General features: G+C 33.0%; 2 protein-coding genes across 2 annotated transcripts in view; both read left to right on the top strand.

The window, feature by feature from the left end:
- LOC104825678 (D-cysteine desulfhydrase 2, mitochondrial) overlaps positions 1–1,127 on the top strand; it is a 2,818-nt gene extending 1,691 nt beyond the window's left edge. Inside the window, exons 5-8 of the mRNA XM_010558050.2 lie at positions 9–174; positions 317–446; positions 530–706; positions 808–1,127. Coding sequence (XP_010556352.1) covers positions 9–174; positions 317–446; positions 530–706; positions 808–1,051 — 717 coding nt within the window. The 3' untranslated portion in view covers positions 1,052–1,127. The remainder of the gene's footprint in view (positions 1–8; positions 175–316; positions 447–529; positions 707–807) is intronic.
- A 982-nt stretch (positions 1,128–2,109) lies between these two features.
- Positions 2,110–5,171, top strand: LOC104825677 (protein terminal ear1 homolog). The gene is made up of 5 exons (XM_010558049.1): positions 2,110–2,875; positions 3,161–3,686; positions 4,093–4,218; positions 4,330–4,471; positions 4,823–5,171. The coding sequence occupies exons 1-5, from the start codon at positions 2,209–2,211 to the stop codon at positions 5,054–5,056; spliced, it is 1,695 nt and encodes a 564-aa protein (XP_010556351.1). The 5' UTR covers positions 2,110–2,208; the 3' UTR covers positions 5,057–5,171.
- Positions 5,172–15,945: the final 10,774 nt, after the last annotated feature.

Below are 15,945 nucleotides of genomic sequence, written 5' to 3'. Positions count from 1 at the left end.
GGAAAGAGGGGCGTGTCTTATGGTGTAAGGACGTAGTTGAGGAGGCTCGGCTGATAAATCAATCAGCCGAGACGATGAACATTGCAGGACTGGATGCTTCTTCGTGTTGCAAAACTTCTCCCAGGAAGGTTATGATTGTCAATGAAGGTGCCGGAGATGCTATTGCATTACTGGGTAAACATCAGTTTCAGAACGAATTTTTGTTTTCAATGAAGGAACCTGGTCTAGATAATGTGGATCTTGATCATCTAAGGTTCCATAATCATACCTGCATGAGTATTTTATCTGTCTTACAAGGGTTTCTGTCTCTATTCAGGTATGATCCGATTGGTGCAATACTTATCACAGGATCATTTACTTGGGAAGAAAAGACCCGTCAAGTTCATCGTTGATGCTGGAACTGGGACAACTGCTGTCGGGCTAGGACTTGCAGCAATGTTCTTCGGGTCTGCTCAAACAATTTATTAATATATGTAATGCAATTTTCTTGTGAAACGATTTCTCGATCCTGATTACCGACGTTTCTCAGGCTTCCATGGCAGATCAAGGCGGTGATGCTGGCTGATACATTGGACAATTATAAGAGACAAGTAGAACGCTTGGCTTCGGAGTTCACAAGGCAATTCCTTCCTCCGATCTTCCACATCAAACTAAACGAAGTAGATGGGGGCCTGGTAAACTGGATAGAACGTCGTCACCCGAGAAAGTTTGCAACTTTTCCCACTACAAAAACACATTACCGTATCATGAATTCATCCTCGGCGTTTTTGAGTGGTTTGATCATGTGTTTTCTCTCCGTTCTTGAAGATTCGGGAAAGTACTGGAAGGAGAAATGGAGATATGTCGGAAAATAGCGCAGGAAACTGGCGTTCTGGTGGATCCGGTCTATACTCTTGCAGGATGGGAAGCAGCAGCTGGTATTGCCGTTGAAGAAGAGGCCGAGGACTCGACGGTAGTAATGCTTCACACTGGTGGCACTCTTGGTGTGTTTGGTCTTGCTCAAAGGTACAAATCCCAGTTTAGTAAACTGAAAGATTCAGACCGTACTTAAAAGACTGAACTTGGCTTAGAGACTTGCATTGTGAAACTGAGTGTACTTTCCAATGCTATACACATCATCTTATATATATATATATATAATATGTGTGTGTGTATATCGAAAGAAAAGACAGGAACGTGGAAAAGGGACAAGAAAAAATAAAGGAAACGGAGATCAAGATTATGGGGGCTGGTCTTTGGTTTTGGAGAGCCTCCTTCTCGAACCGAGACTTTTCATGTGCACGTGTGTTTGGTCACTGCTGCTTAGTGTTTACCAATCCTTCTACTTTTTTAATATATAAATAAATTAATTAATTATTAACGTCAAGAATCTACGTAATTAACGCACAGTTAATTCCCACTTACATTTTCTTACGTACGTAACGATTCCCTTGGCAATCCTAATAACCGAGTTATATATAGTTTCTTATTTAGTATAATTATTGGTCATTTGTTATATACGCATATTTTCAATAGCGTCTTTAAATTTATAAAAATATAGAAGGGAATACGCATGTTTTCAATCTAGATATATTAGAAAAACATTCAATATCAAACGGTGAGACAAACATCGAGTTAAAAGATACTTATTTAACATCGTGTATAATAATATATCAGAGAGTGGGACAAAAGAATTAATTAGAAGTATGAATAGACAAAAAGGCCCCCCTATATCCTACTAAATTACACTCCACCCTTTTTCACCTTATCTTCGGGGCGATGTCTAATCGGTTCACAAAATTTACTGATTATTTATAATGTATGTTTTAAATAATATGTCTTTTTTTGTACGATAAAATGCCATTTGATTCATTTTTTTCTTACATAACGAGTCTAAAAAATATTGAACGTCGAACATATTCCACGTGTAGAGTGGGGGTAATCGTAATCGTGCCTCGTAACCAAAAACCGGGCTACCATGGGAGTAGGGGTATTAAGGTAAATTCACAACTGGCACATCGGATTAAAAGGGCCATTTCGGGAAACTTAAAAGCTTTTGGAACGAGAAAAGGCAAAATATTTGTTCTCTCTCACTGTCTTGTCCGTGGACACACAGAGAGAGAGAGAGAGAGAGAGAGAGAGAGAGAGAGAGGCGGTACGGTACCTTCTCACGATCGCTAGCCGTTACACGTTCCCCGGAAAACCACTCTCCGACGAGTATACCCTTCCATGGACGACGCCGGAGCTTTCCTCTTTGCCGGGAACCTCGACCCGCGTGCGCAGGAGTTCTTACCCATGAACCCTATCACCACCTACCCGACCCGAATTCCACTCCCGACCCAACTTTACCTTCCGCCTCCTCCTCCTCCTCCGCCGCTTCCGTATCCGTACGGTTTTCCGGCGAGTCCTCGGGTCGTCACGTTCTTCAACGCCCCCACTCCGCCGCCGTACTTTGGTGTTTCTCCGGCGCCGCAGCTTCCTCGTCCGTCGACGTCGCCGACTCGAGCCTTGGCGCTAATCTCCGTACCGAGTGACGTCAGCGAGTCGATGGTGAGGCGTGACCTTGAGGTGTACGGAGACGTGCGGGGCGTGCAGATGGAGAGAGCGTACGAAGGCATCGTGACCGTACATTTCTACGACCTGAGAGACGCCGAGACGGCGCTGCGCGAGATTTGTGCTCAGCACATGCACCAACAGCTCATGCTCGGCGCGTGGAGCTCACCGCCCTCGCCGGTTCCATCACGTGGGCTCGTACGTGGGAGAGCCGTGTGGGCTCAGTTCGTGGTTCCGGCGACCAGCGTCGTCCCCGGCGGGTTTAACCAGGGCACGTTGGTGATCTTCAACCTGGACCCTTCGGTTTCTTCTGTGTCTCTCAGACAGATTTTCCAAGTTTACGGTTCGTGTTCCTCGGGAACCTAGATTCTGTTTTCTGTTCTTGAATTATTCCATTCCTGGGTTTGTGGGTTACGTCGGGGAGACAACATTTCTTATTGCGTTATGGGGTTTCTCACGTCGGAGGAAGGGCTTCGAGGATCAAGATTCTGTTTTCTCGATATTTCCGTACGTTAGACATGTGACGGTCGGTTGAGGAAACGAGCTTAGGACATAGAACAGAAGTTGAACTCATGGTCTGAAACCATGTTCTCATGTCTTCGTGACTGTTTCACTTCACTCTTTTCAGGTCCGATCAGGGAACTGAGAGGGACGCCATTCAAGCAAAACCAGAGATTCGTGGAGTTCTATGATGTACGTGATGCGGCTAAGGCCCTTGAGGATATGAACGGTAAGGAAATAAACGGGAAGCAAGTGGGGATCGAATTCAGCCGTCCAGGTGGCCGTAGGAACAAATTCCGTCTACATCCTCAGCCTCCACCTCCTCTATTGCACCAACCTGTCTCGGACCGTTCACTGGTTTCCACGAAGGAGAAGAAGAAGAAACCGATGATTTTCTCGGGAGATACAAACCCTAATGGCTCCATCGAAGCTTCGGTGCATTCGCTGTGTATCGAAAATAGCCCTCGAGGAACAGTCTCGGGTGCTGGTGAAGGGAAGAATCGAATTTCTTGTTCGTGGGCTAAGTGGGGGAAGAGAAGGCATGTTAAGAGCTTGGATGCTCAGTTTCTTATAAGCGAAGAAACCGTTGAGGATTCGGGTTTTAGAGATCCACGTACCACTTTGATGATCAAGAACATACCCAACAAGTATAGGTATATGATTTCCATTTCTCTTCTTCATGGGTCAATGCTTGGTATTAACTTGATTTCAAAGAGAATCCGGACATATAACCATGATCCGAAGCATGAGATATGTCTGCCTGTTTTGTTATAAGATTAAAATATATGGATTTGTGTGGTTGTGGGCAAGATGCTGTTTTAATCTATGGTAATATCTTTTGAGAAAGATTTATATTCCAGATAAAATTCCTCCTAATCTTTATGTTCCATGCTTTTATTGTCCTTATGGTTTGAATATACACATTGACCAAACTTTTTCTGAATGCTCTTATATTCAGATTCCAAAATCTTAGAAAACATTCCCACATATTTGTACTAGGAAATTTGCTGTGATATTTAAAAATGTCGATATTGTATGAGGGGTCATGCTTTTTGGCAGTCAAAAGCTGCTCTTGAATGTGCTGGACGGCCACTGCATTCGCATCAACGAACAGGTCGCTGAACCCGGGGATGAGTCCCGGCCTTTGTCGTCCTATGATTTCGTCTATCTACCGATGGATTTCAAGTAACGAAATCATATGATCATTCGTTTACGTTTTTCGTGATTGTGATTATTGTTCTTGAAGATGATATAGCTAGTGGTTTTTGTTCGGTTTGTGGTGATGACGAAAAACAGCAACAAGTGCAATGTGGGATATGGGTTTGTGAACATGACTACTCCGGAGGCGGCTTGGAGGCTTTACAAGGCGTTTCATCTTCAACGTTGGGAGGTATTCAACTCCCGAAAGATCTGCGAGATCACGTACGCTAGAGTTCAGGTACATTTTCGCCTATCGGTCTGTTAAAATAAAAACGAGTAGCACGCATGTTCTAAGAATTCTCTTTGTTATCAAGAAAGTGAAAGGTTTGAACTTTATGGTAAATTTAGATTTGTGATTCATAATTCATCCTCTTGGCATTATATTGGACAATGGGTGATTCACAAAGATATGACAAGTTTAGCCATCTTTCTAATGTTCTAACAAATATGCTATGAGTTTGATAAACTGTTATGGAAAGTTTTGATAAAGTTAGATTTGTGATTCATATTTCATCCTCTTGACATTATATTGGATGATGGGTGATGCACAAAATATCATAATTATTGACTTCTTTCCTAACGTTTAAAGGGTTTGGAGGCTCTAAAGGAACATTTCAAGAGCTCAAAGTTCCCGGGCCAGGCCGAGCTCTACCTCCCCGTGTTCTTCTCGCCTCCTCGAGACGGGAGGATTCTGACCGAGCCTGTCCCTATCAATATCATCGGCCGGAACCGTGATCAAACGGACGGCCAAGATGATTCCACATATATCAACCACGACGACAGCCACTTAGATGCGACCGCGGAGGGAGAGACAACTTGTTAAGAGGTTCCATGGCTATAAAAAAGAATAACATTGTAAGTAGACATGGTTTGCTGACTTTTGTCTGAACGTCCTGTTTTTGGTTTTCTGTTCTTGTGAAGATGAGATTTCTTAGTTTCTGTTTTTTTTTCACAGTAAATTTTATGTTTATGGTTGACAACTCTTGTCAATTTACATTGGTCATGAAAAAAAATGAAATAATATGGACGTTATGTGGCATTTCGTAAATGCCCTAATGTCGAAATCAAATACTATTATCATTATTACTATTAGCTCGGAGAATAAATGGACTGACCTTATAGTTTTCGTCCTGGGATAATCTTTTGTTGTGGTGTCGTTTTCTCACTAATGTGTGACCTGTGAAAGAGACAAGAGAGGACTGAGCTGCTGCCCATCTCACTACTTTTGTCCTCCTCCTAGATTCATGGGGCGGTGACACGTGGACAAACAACCACCTGACACTTGGCGATTCCACTCTTCCATGTTGACCGTTGACTAAAATGATCGATCGAGAAAAAAGATGTCGTTTTTATGATGGGTCTGGTTTTCATGGTTGTGAATAAGGTGATTAACAGAGCAACGTTATTTTTTTCCTCTGAACATGAGGTACCGTACATCTTTGAATTACATGTTTCTTTTTTTTAAGAAAAAAATGTTCAAATATGTTCTGGATCCCGAATTCGTCAGACATCTTTTTTTTTTAATATCTACCACGTGGCCTTGCATATATATATACACACACACATGTGTATATAATTATATATACACACGGGTAAAAATAGGCATCATGAGGGGGTGACGTGGGCCCGTGGGCCATGTACCAACTTTAAGCCCGTTCAAACGATTATTTTGTCTCAGGAAAAAAAATGTATATTTCCGGGCTTCTTTTGTAACAAGTATTTCATAAAGGCGAAACTATGGGGTATTTTGTTATTTTGACCTCAATATATATCATTTTTCAGGTGTGATCATGTGATCCATATAACTCAAAATATAATATGGTCACATATTGATGTCATTACTTATAACGTTAAATTTATGATGTTTTAATCAAATTATTAGTAAGATATATAAAGTATGAATATAATGAATTAATATGATCACAATAAATTTAACGTTATAATCAATAAAATCAAAATGTGACCACACTATATTTTGTCACACGGATCACATGGTTACATGTGGAGAAAAATATGTGTTGAAGTCAAAATAGTAAAGTAAAGGTAATTTTGATATAATGCCGCGTGAAAAATATTCGATTTTGGGGTAAATTGATAAGACGAGTTCAAAGTCCGATAAAATAAAAATATTCAATTTTTTAGATTCCGATTTGATGAGTTTGTGTTGATGATTCCGGAAAATTGAGGATTATCCTATCCAATTTAACGCGTAACGAAAAAAAGAATATTCACGAATAACAATAAAAATAATATAGAAAATTTTATACAAATATCTAAATTTTTATTAAAATCTCATATAAATATCTATATAAATACTAAAACTTTAAAAATCCTATATAAATATCTAGATTTTTGAAAATTTTCCTAATAAATTTAAATTTTATATATTTTTCAAATAAAAATAGTCAACATCATTATCGAATTTTAAGTTTATTTTAAAAAATTAAAAATTTGGATATTTTTATGGGATTTTTTTAAAAAAAAATCAACTATTTATATAAAAATTTTATAGTTTAAATATTTTAAGATTTTTATAAAAATTTAGATATATATATAAGCGATTTTTTCAAAATAATATTCTCTCACGAAATTGAGAATGAACATGATTAACAAAAACAACATGTCTGCTGCTCTACAGCATGACTCTGCACCCATATTTATTGCATTAGACAAAAATAACACAATATGTCGCGCCTCCTGTCCTAAACTGACAAAAAATAACGTACCAAAAAGAGAGAAAAAAACTAAGCATGAACTCTCTCTTCTTACTAAAAGCCCATGAAATAATTAAATATCGAAAAGGCCCATACGGGTTTGGACCCATTAATCGCATTTAGATATATCTCATTCTCAAGTATCCTTTCTCTCCTCCCCTTATAAAAAAGCCCTTTGAACTTCTAACCCTAATAGCCTCTCCTTCGATCTCCATAGCCGCACTCTTTCTCCCTCTCCTTCTGTTCCACCATTTTTATTTTCTTTCCATTGTTTTTTTGCAAAGTTCGATATGGTACCAGGGCCATTCTCTGTTTAGAGAAGGCTCTGATACCATATTGGATTTTGTAATAGAAACAAAGAAAGTTCAACTTAGTTTGAGTTTGTTGCCTGGTTTTTTTCTCTGATCGTTTTCGATAGGCGTAGATCGAACCCTCGATTCGAAATATTTTTTTTTTTGCTGAATTCGGATAATCTCAAAATCAGCGATTTCGATCTGATGGGTTTAGCGGTTTGTGGTTTTTTCCATCGTACAATCAGTCGGGTTGAAAAAATTTCGAGACGGGAGGAGGATGACGGAGTCTGTCCCCCATCAATATCGACGGCCGGAATCATGATCATCATGAGCAAACGGACGGCCAGGATGATCCCACGTGTATCAACCACGACGACAGGCAGATAGATACTTGTTAAGTATGGCTATAAAAAGTAACATTGATTATTGACTTTTGTTTTTGGTTCAGTCTCCCACTGGGCTTCACGATTTTGGACTCTGCTCCCTCCTCTCTATTACACCTCATGTATGCTGATAGATTAAATGTCGCTTTTCCAAGAAATATCTGATGTAATTTGTTGGTCTGTTTTTTTTTTTTAAAGTACATTGGTCATGAAAAACTGAAATAATGTGGACGTTATGTAATATTTTGTGAATGCCCTAATGTCGAAATCAATTACTATTTAATAATACTAGATGAGATCGCGACGACGCGTGATTATATGTAGTAAAAATATATATATATATATATATATATATATATATATGAAGAAATGAAAGAATTTAAATATCATTATATTATTATAATATAAAATTATTCATATATATTTTTTGAAAAAAAAATATGTTTAGAGTAATTTTACATATTTTTTCAGGATGAAATGCATGTATAGTCTTACTGTATTTCTCCTTTCATCATGGGAAAATTTTATTTCAATATTTTTAATTGAATATTAATAGGAAATGTTAGAATAATAAAATATACATAATATTTTTTAAAAAAATTTATATAAAATGTTTCGATCTACATTCATCTATATAAAGATATTATATTTTACCATTTTTCAATTCTTTGTATACGATTGAACATTCACTTCTACATACTTATACCATTGCTATTATATTATAATGTAACAAAAAAAATTGAGGATTTTACCTGTACACTTTGCTTCACAGACCATATACCTATAAAAACTTCTTCTTTCTCCACTTTGAGATCAAAGTTTACAACATTTCTTTTGAATCATAAATTGTAAAACTTCATCTTGAACAATACACCGAAATGTCACCCCCCAAAACTTATTAAACAATATCTAATAAGATCAAAATATGTATCTTCATTTTCTTTTAATCAAATAAAAATCATAATGATATATAAAAGTTAAGATCAAAATACCGAATTTGGATAGCTTAACCGGTGAAATGTTATTCAAAGTGTCTATTCCGCTCTGAATTTGAATCATATGGCTGGCTCTGAATCTCGAGATTAGTATGGATTTCGATCCATGATGCTCGATTTTTAAAAAATAAGGTCCAAATAGATTTTTAATGTAATAAAGAGGAATTTTTGGTAATTATTTTAATTATAATATTTGTTGAGATAAATTTAGTGAAATATGTCATGCATTATTTGTTTATTTATGAAAAAAATATATTTATAAAATTAAATCATTATAAAATTATATATATGAACGATAAAAATAAATAAATATTAATATATTGCATATATTGAGTATTTTTATTGCTACGCATATATATACATAGTTACATATTATATATATACGCATATATATATATACACACATAGATACATACATATATACAAACATTATTTCTTCATACACATCCTGTATGTATAACATATAGTTGTCATTTAAATGATTCAACTTCAATTTAAATTTTATTATATACATTTAAAAATTTTAATTTATCTTTTATTAAAGATAATAATAAATTAAATGAAAAATGACTAAGTTTATGAAGTTTGTTATTAGCGATATTCATAACTTTGATAAGAATGGATATTATAATCAGTAAGGTTGAAATTAATTACTCATAATAATATCATTTATTCAATATATATATACACACCATGTACACAAATAATGTTTTCACATAAAAATCTAAAACAAACACATCAATTCAAACTTTAATTAATAAATTAAATGATAATAATAATATTAAATTCTATTTAAATCACCAAAATGGTTAAAATGTTTTACAATAAATATAAACTTACAAAATTATAAAGTAATATTTTACTTATCGAAAATGACAGAATGTCTAGTTCGTCGAGTTCTTCGATATCAGCATCATCCACCGGGTTTACTCCTCTGTTATATCTTTCCACTGGGCGATCGCCCTTCCTCCATCTAATTTTGTGAGTCCACCTAATTTTTTGTTATATTTTTACTTAATTTTTTGTTATTTGTATCACCTAATTTTTTTAAAAACTTATTTTTCTCGTTCAAAAAATAAACATTAATATTAATTTAATTAAATTATATGTAGGTATTGAAGATTTTAAATAACCAATAAAATTTTTTAACATTGCCACATGGATGATAAGGTGGAAGTTGATGCATGGTTTATTCTTTTTTGTTGTTAATATAAAATGTTTTCTTTTTTGTTATGGAGAAATATTTCTATGAATATAACAAAAATTATATTTATATATATCTAAAGAATTAAAAAAAATAAAAGAATATAAATATCATTGTATTATTATATTATAAAATTATTTTTATATATGCATTAAATACAATATGTCAATATAATATATATATTTTTCACAAAGAAATGTATGCTTAACTAATATAATAGTTTGGATTTTATTATTTTTTTAAACATATATTCACATAACAATAATAATGTTTCATGTTAAACAATCTAAATATACTTTATTAACTAAACTTTATCTATGTTTGGAATCTATTATGGAGAGGTTTTCAATTAATCTTGAAGCGCAGCAAAATAGAGAAACAAAAATATATAAATAGAATTTTTAAAAATAAAATAAATGGTAAATTGATTATATATTATTTTTATTAAGTCAATTTAATTTGTTTTTAAATCATAAAAATTAAAAATATATAACAGAAATATATAATAATTTAAAAATTAATATACTTTTGTTGTAAAATATATATCATATTTTAAGTTTTTTTATATTATTCTCAAGAAGATAGTTAAAATGATTATATTAAAAAATTACTCTATATATTTTATTAAAAATAATTATATATTTTTATAAAAATTTTATTATTTGATGTCAAAACTTTGAATGGTATATTAATATCTAATTAACGTTGGAATATATATAGAACATAGAATATTTGTTTGATGTGGAAAAATATATTTTTATTAGATTATATTGTAATGTAAAATCATATATATTAGTTTTTATTTATGATACTGTTTTACTATAATGTTTGTGTATTTTTATTATTTATTTTAGTGTAAACTATAGTGACAAATTATATATCGGCTATAAATATTTAAATTGCACAATGGAAATTACACAAATGATAAGATGGAAGATGATGTGGATTTACCAAAATAATAAACGTATCAAATGACCAATAAAAGTTGAGCAAATGACCAAGATGTTTTCCCAATCTGAAAATCAGAGTAACTACTCAAGTGTGTTGGATGCTTTGGATAAATGCTCTTTATCTGTAAGACTCAATGGATTGGTAAGATGACACATCTTGATTCTACCTTCAACTTTATATGCTCTTGTATAGATCTGGAGATGGCGAAAAAGGTTAGGGGGTAAATTTTGTATATGGGTGATAAGTCATTTCGAGACAGAAAAAAAAATGACGCTGTCTGTTGCAATTTTATCCGTCCACACATGTAAAAATGCTGATTTTGTTAACTTCATCAAACGGAAAATATGAATAGATATATTTACCTGATAAAATAAAGACATTTACTTGATTGTATACATTTCTTACCGCATATATCTCGTTATATTGGTTTGCACATGAGGTTGTCCATTGCTTTTTCTTGTGCAATTCGTCATTGCTCATTTTATTTGTGATCCACTTGTCCTTATCTTGCAAAATATATTTTTCATTAACTAAATTTAATAATGATGTAAATCACTTGTTCTGTATAAAACAAAGCATGAAATGATTGATCTTATATTTTATTATATCACATATATAGAAAGATATACACAAACACATGTTAAATCATATAGATTGATTGTGAGATACTTACTTGATGAGACTTGATCACAGATGCTATTGATTTGCAAGACTATTGCTTTGTTGTTGAAAGAGTTGGCTTTGCTCAGATCCACAATCACAAGAGACTTTATAGCCGGCTAAATATGAATAATTAGACTTAAATATAATCTGAAATTATAATAATTTTTATTTATTCTATTAATAAGTGTAGTCATTATCTTGTCCGTTTTCAGCTTAACCAATCTCTTCGACTCTCCTCTCCATTTTCGTGAATCGTGATTCTATACAAAGGGAAAAAAGGCAAATATCAAATAACGAAAAATAAATAAATATGATAGTGAGTGGGCTAATAAATACGTCGTTTCATTATCTTGTCCGTTTTCTGCTTTTAGCATTTTTAAATCTATATTTATGGTATTCAAAACAACACTCCGTTACGAACAAATCTGTGATTTAAATTTCAAAAAATGGCGTCGAGTTCAAGACACCACTCCGAGTACACTCGTATAATTATGGTATTGTATTCAATGAGGAAGCTAAGACGTCAGGTTCAAGGAAGATTTATATTTACACTAATAACAATTAGATTTAGTGGGCTAATAATAAAATAATTCTATTTTTTATTTAATTATTTAATGTTTATAAAGTTATATTTTAATTATATATTAATCAAATTAAATAAAATACATCCTAAGATTCTCATTCACTATTTTAAAAAAAAAAATCGTATGTAACAAACATAAATTTTCATATATAGATTTTAATATATAAAATTAAACACAAAAATTAAATCTTTATATAAGAAACGTAAAAATAAATCTGTTTTTTTATAAACATGATTTTTTCAGAATATTATTTTAATATATAAAACTAATTCAATTTATTGATTACTTTACATATTAATATAATACCATAATTATTTATGATGCATAAAAATCAATAAAATTTAAAAATATGCCATATAGGATGATGATGTAATATATAAACTAAGATCAAAATAAAATATTTATATATAATAAAAATAAACGTTTTCCTTTTTTAACTAATCTATTGATATTTATTATTATTATTACATATATCACCTATTTTTATAAAAAAATTTATATTTAAAATTAGTGTTAAATTATCATATATATTTATTAATATATATATATATATATATATATATAGATTCTTCTTATATCGGAGACCAAATAGACTGATCTTTTACTGGGGTATTATCCAACCTACTACTTTTTGCTAAATTTACTTCATACATCTTTATATCTTTTAGATGTGGTCAAAATGAAAATATAATCTTATAGTGATCATTGGTTATAACATTAATTTTATAGTGATCACACCTTATATACCACACATTAATCTAACTATTATGTAATTATACTATCACTTTGATCACATAGTCACAACGCATCGATGTATACATGATGCTTTAATAAAAATATTTAACATATATTAAATATTTTTGTTGAATATATATTATAAATTATCTAAATGTAAAATATTTAACATATATTAATATTCAAACTCATCAAAAATAAAAAATAAACATTCCAAAGAAAACATCCAAAATATCAATTGTCTTTTTTTTAAATACCTAATCAAAATCAATATTATCATAACGTTCATCCTCATCATAATCATCGTCTTTGTCAATATCTTCTTCCTATTCCCCATCTATTAATGTTAAAAGAGTGAGACCATCTTGTACATTTGTTGATCTTGAATGCCTAATATTATAACTCGGATCATAAGTCCATTATATCCTACCAATTTAACTCCATGTGAGACGATCATCATCAAATACAAAATCATCGTCAGGATGTTGTATGTTATTGTAAGCAAATTAATAATTTGTTAACAAAATAATATGTATGTTATTGTAAACAACAGAGTGAGACCATCTTGTACATTTGTTGATCTTGAATGCCTAATATTATAACTCGGATCATAAGTCCATTATATCCTACCAATTTAACTCCATGTGAGACGATCATCATCAAATACAAAATCATCGTCAGGATGTTGTATGTTATTGTAAGCAAATTAATAATTTGTTAACAAAATAATATGTATGTTATTGTAAACAACAAAAAGAATATATACTTACACATTAAAAAAATACCCCTAATTTCTCTAATAATTTGTAGTACTACAAGTGAAACTACAGATTTTCAGAGTGAACTTTTGAAGATTAGGAGTCGAAGATAAAAAAAAACCCACCACTTTTCTATTAAAACAGAAAAATAAAAATAAATTTTATAAATTTCTAAACATAAAAAATATATAAGCCATAATAACTTGTATTTTAAAATTTGATATCTAGAGAACGTGTGTTCCTTAATCTAATGGTCGTAGGTAGACCAAAAAGACCTTCCGTCGATTTATATGTTTTCATCTCTATTATGATAATATCTTCTATTTCACGATACAATATAATTTTACAATGCATTCAAATACACCCTTTATCACCTATTCACAATTATAATCCAAATTACTGAATGGAGCCTTGGATTTAGAAAATAGCCGGTAGCATGTAAAGATCGATGAAGTTGGCAGTCTCATCTTTTATCAATATACTCAAATACTGCCTTATAATGTTCATCATCAGATCCAAAATTTGTAACAATAGTCTCTTTTTCCTTATCCATAGTTCCATAAATATAACACATTGATGGTTTCCCCCTATAAACAATCCTAAAAACCTTAACAAGAGATGCAGTTAACTTGAGAGAATACAACATATTCTTCCGAAAAGAATCTTGCAAAAAAAATTCTGTCATTTTCCTTCCACCCGTCTCTTTTGACAATTTTGATCCATTCTATTCTTTTGACGTAATTATCTTTCTCAAATTATTCTTCTGTTTGTGGAATTGTGAGAGAGATATGAAAGACATTGCAAATTTAGTAACCGTGAGTCGATGCAGGTCCCTTTGATTTATGAATCATCTCATCATGTTTACAAGAGGTACATGGTTATATATATAACCATTTATGAACATGCACTTCTTTAGTGTAGTGTGTACCTTGGGGATTTTTCCGATATCTACCAACATTATATCGATACAATATTTTGCACATGACATCCAAAAAAGATGAGACCGCTTGGCTTCAAGCAATTTTTCTATAAATAAACATAAAAATGCATTATTCATCAGAATCGTCACAAATTATAAAAAAAATCATTGAAAACCGAGAAATAATTTTTTACCATCTTTAACGTAATTAAAAGCATTGTCTTGTTGGTGTAATGCTCTATAATGTACTGTTTTGCGAGCTTTATTATGATACATTTGATGTATTGACACTTTCTATGGTTTTATGGATGAGTGTTTGATTCATTACGTATTATCTATACTTTAATATGTTATGAACAATACTAAACTCCCTAGTCATATGTCATTGTGAGAATAATGATATACTAAAACTAGTATGATGTGTGATTGATGATCATAGAGATGATCATATGTATTGGATACGATCACAATCAATGGTATTCGTTGGAGAACAGAATACTGGATTGACCTGCATGAGATTGTCACATGGACTAGCGTCATGACTTGAATCTCATATAACGGTTCCATGATTGGATCCTATGACATGAGATATCTACGGAATCCAACATGAGGAGTTGCGTACTTTGAATACGTCAAACATCCTGCGTAACATGAGGACTATAAAGGCGTGTATCAGGTGCAAAACGAATCATGTGCTGGATTGTGGATAGTTAAGATAGGATTTGTACCTCTCGTAAAAGAGAGAGATATCACTGGGCCCCTCGTGTAAGAAAAACAGTAGAAATGTGTGGTCGCACTATAGACAAACGTCGTCTATCTCGTACAGTCGAACTCAATGAACGAGAAAGCAGTCGAATCAGATAAGGTGGCTTCTCCATGCCTTATTTCGACTTATGATATCGTGATACAAAAGGATCATCAAACGGAATCATCACTGACGTTCGTAAGATCACGAACAAACTCTATTCGAGTCTATTCGAGATAGGTAGTCATAGTGTCTTGTTAGAGACTGTCTATGACTTGTATAACCGAAATGGAGATTTCGGGTTATACTGCTATATCAAATGAGCCTACAGGGTCACACACGCAGGGAAGGACAAATGCACGAGAAAACGACTAAAAACTGAGACAGAAGGGTCCAGACCTGACGGACCAGAAGGGCCAGACCCGACGGTCCGGTAGGGCCAGACCCTTTGTAGTCCGTCCGTTCTGGAGTGTCTGGAACGGACGGTCCGCATAACCCAGACCGTCCGTTCTGCTGTGCTGGAACGGACGGTCCACGTGTAAATCTGGACCGTCCGTTCTGGCCTTCGGGTTTTTCGAAAATAAACCAAAATTAGGGTTAATCACTTTATAAGAAAGAGATTAAGAACCCTAATAGAAGTGAGCCAAAAAAGAGAACTTCAATAGACTTTTGGGTGAGCCAAGAAGGTCTAAGAGATGATCTAAGTCTCATTTTCTCGAAGCACTTTACCGAATAGTTGATTCGGGTCCTAGCAGACAAGTTCCAATC

The sequence above is a fragment of the Tarenaya hassleriana genome, unplaced genomic scaffold (assembly GCF_000463585.1).
Source record: "Tarenaya hassleriana unplaced genomic scaffold, ASM46358v1 Cleome48, whole genome shotgun sequence".
Lineage (NCBI taxonomy): Eukaryota > Viridiplantae > Streptophyta > Magnoliopsida > Brassicales > Cleomaceae > Tarenaya > Tarenaya hassleriana.
This window is presented reverse-complemented; position numbering and strand designations above follow the sequence as displayed.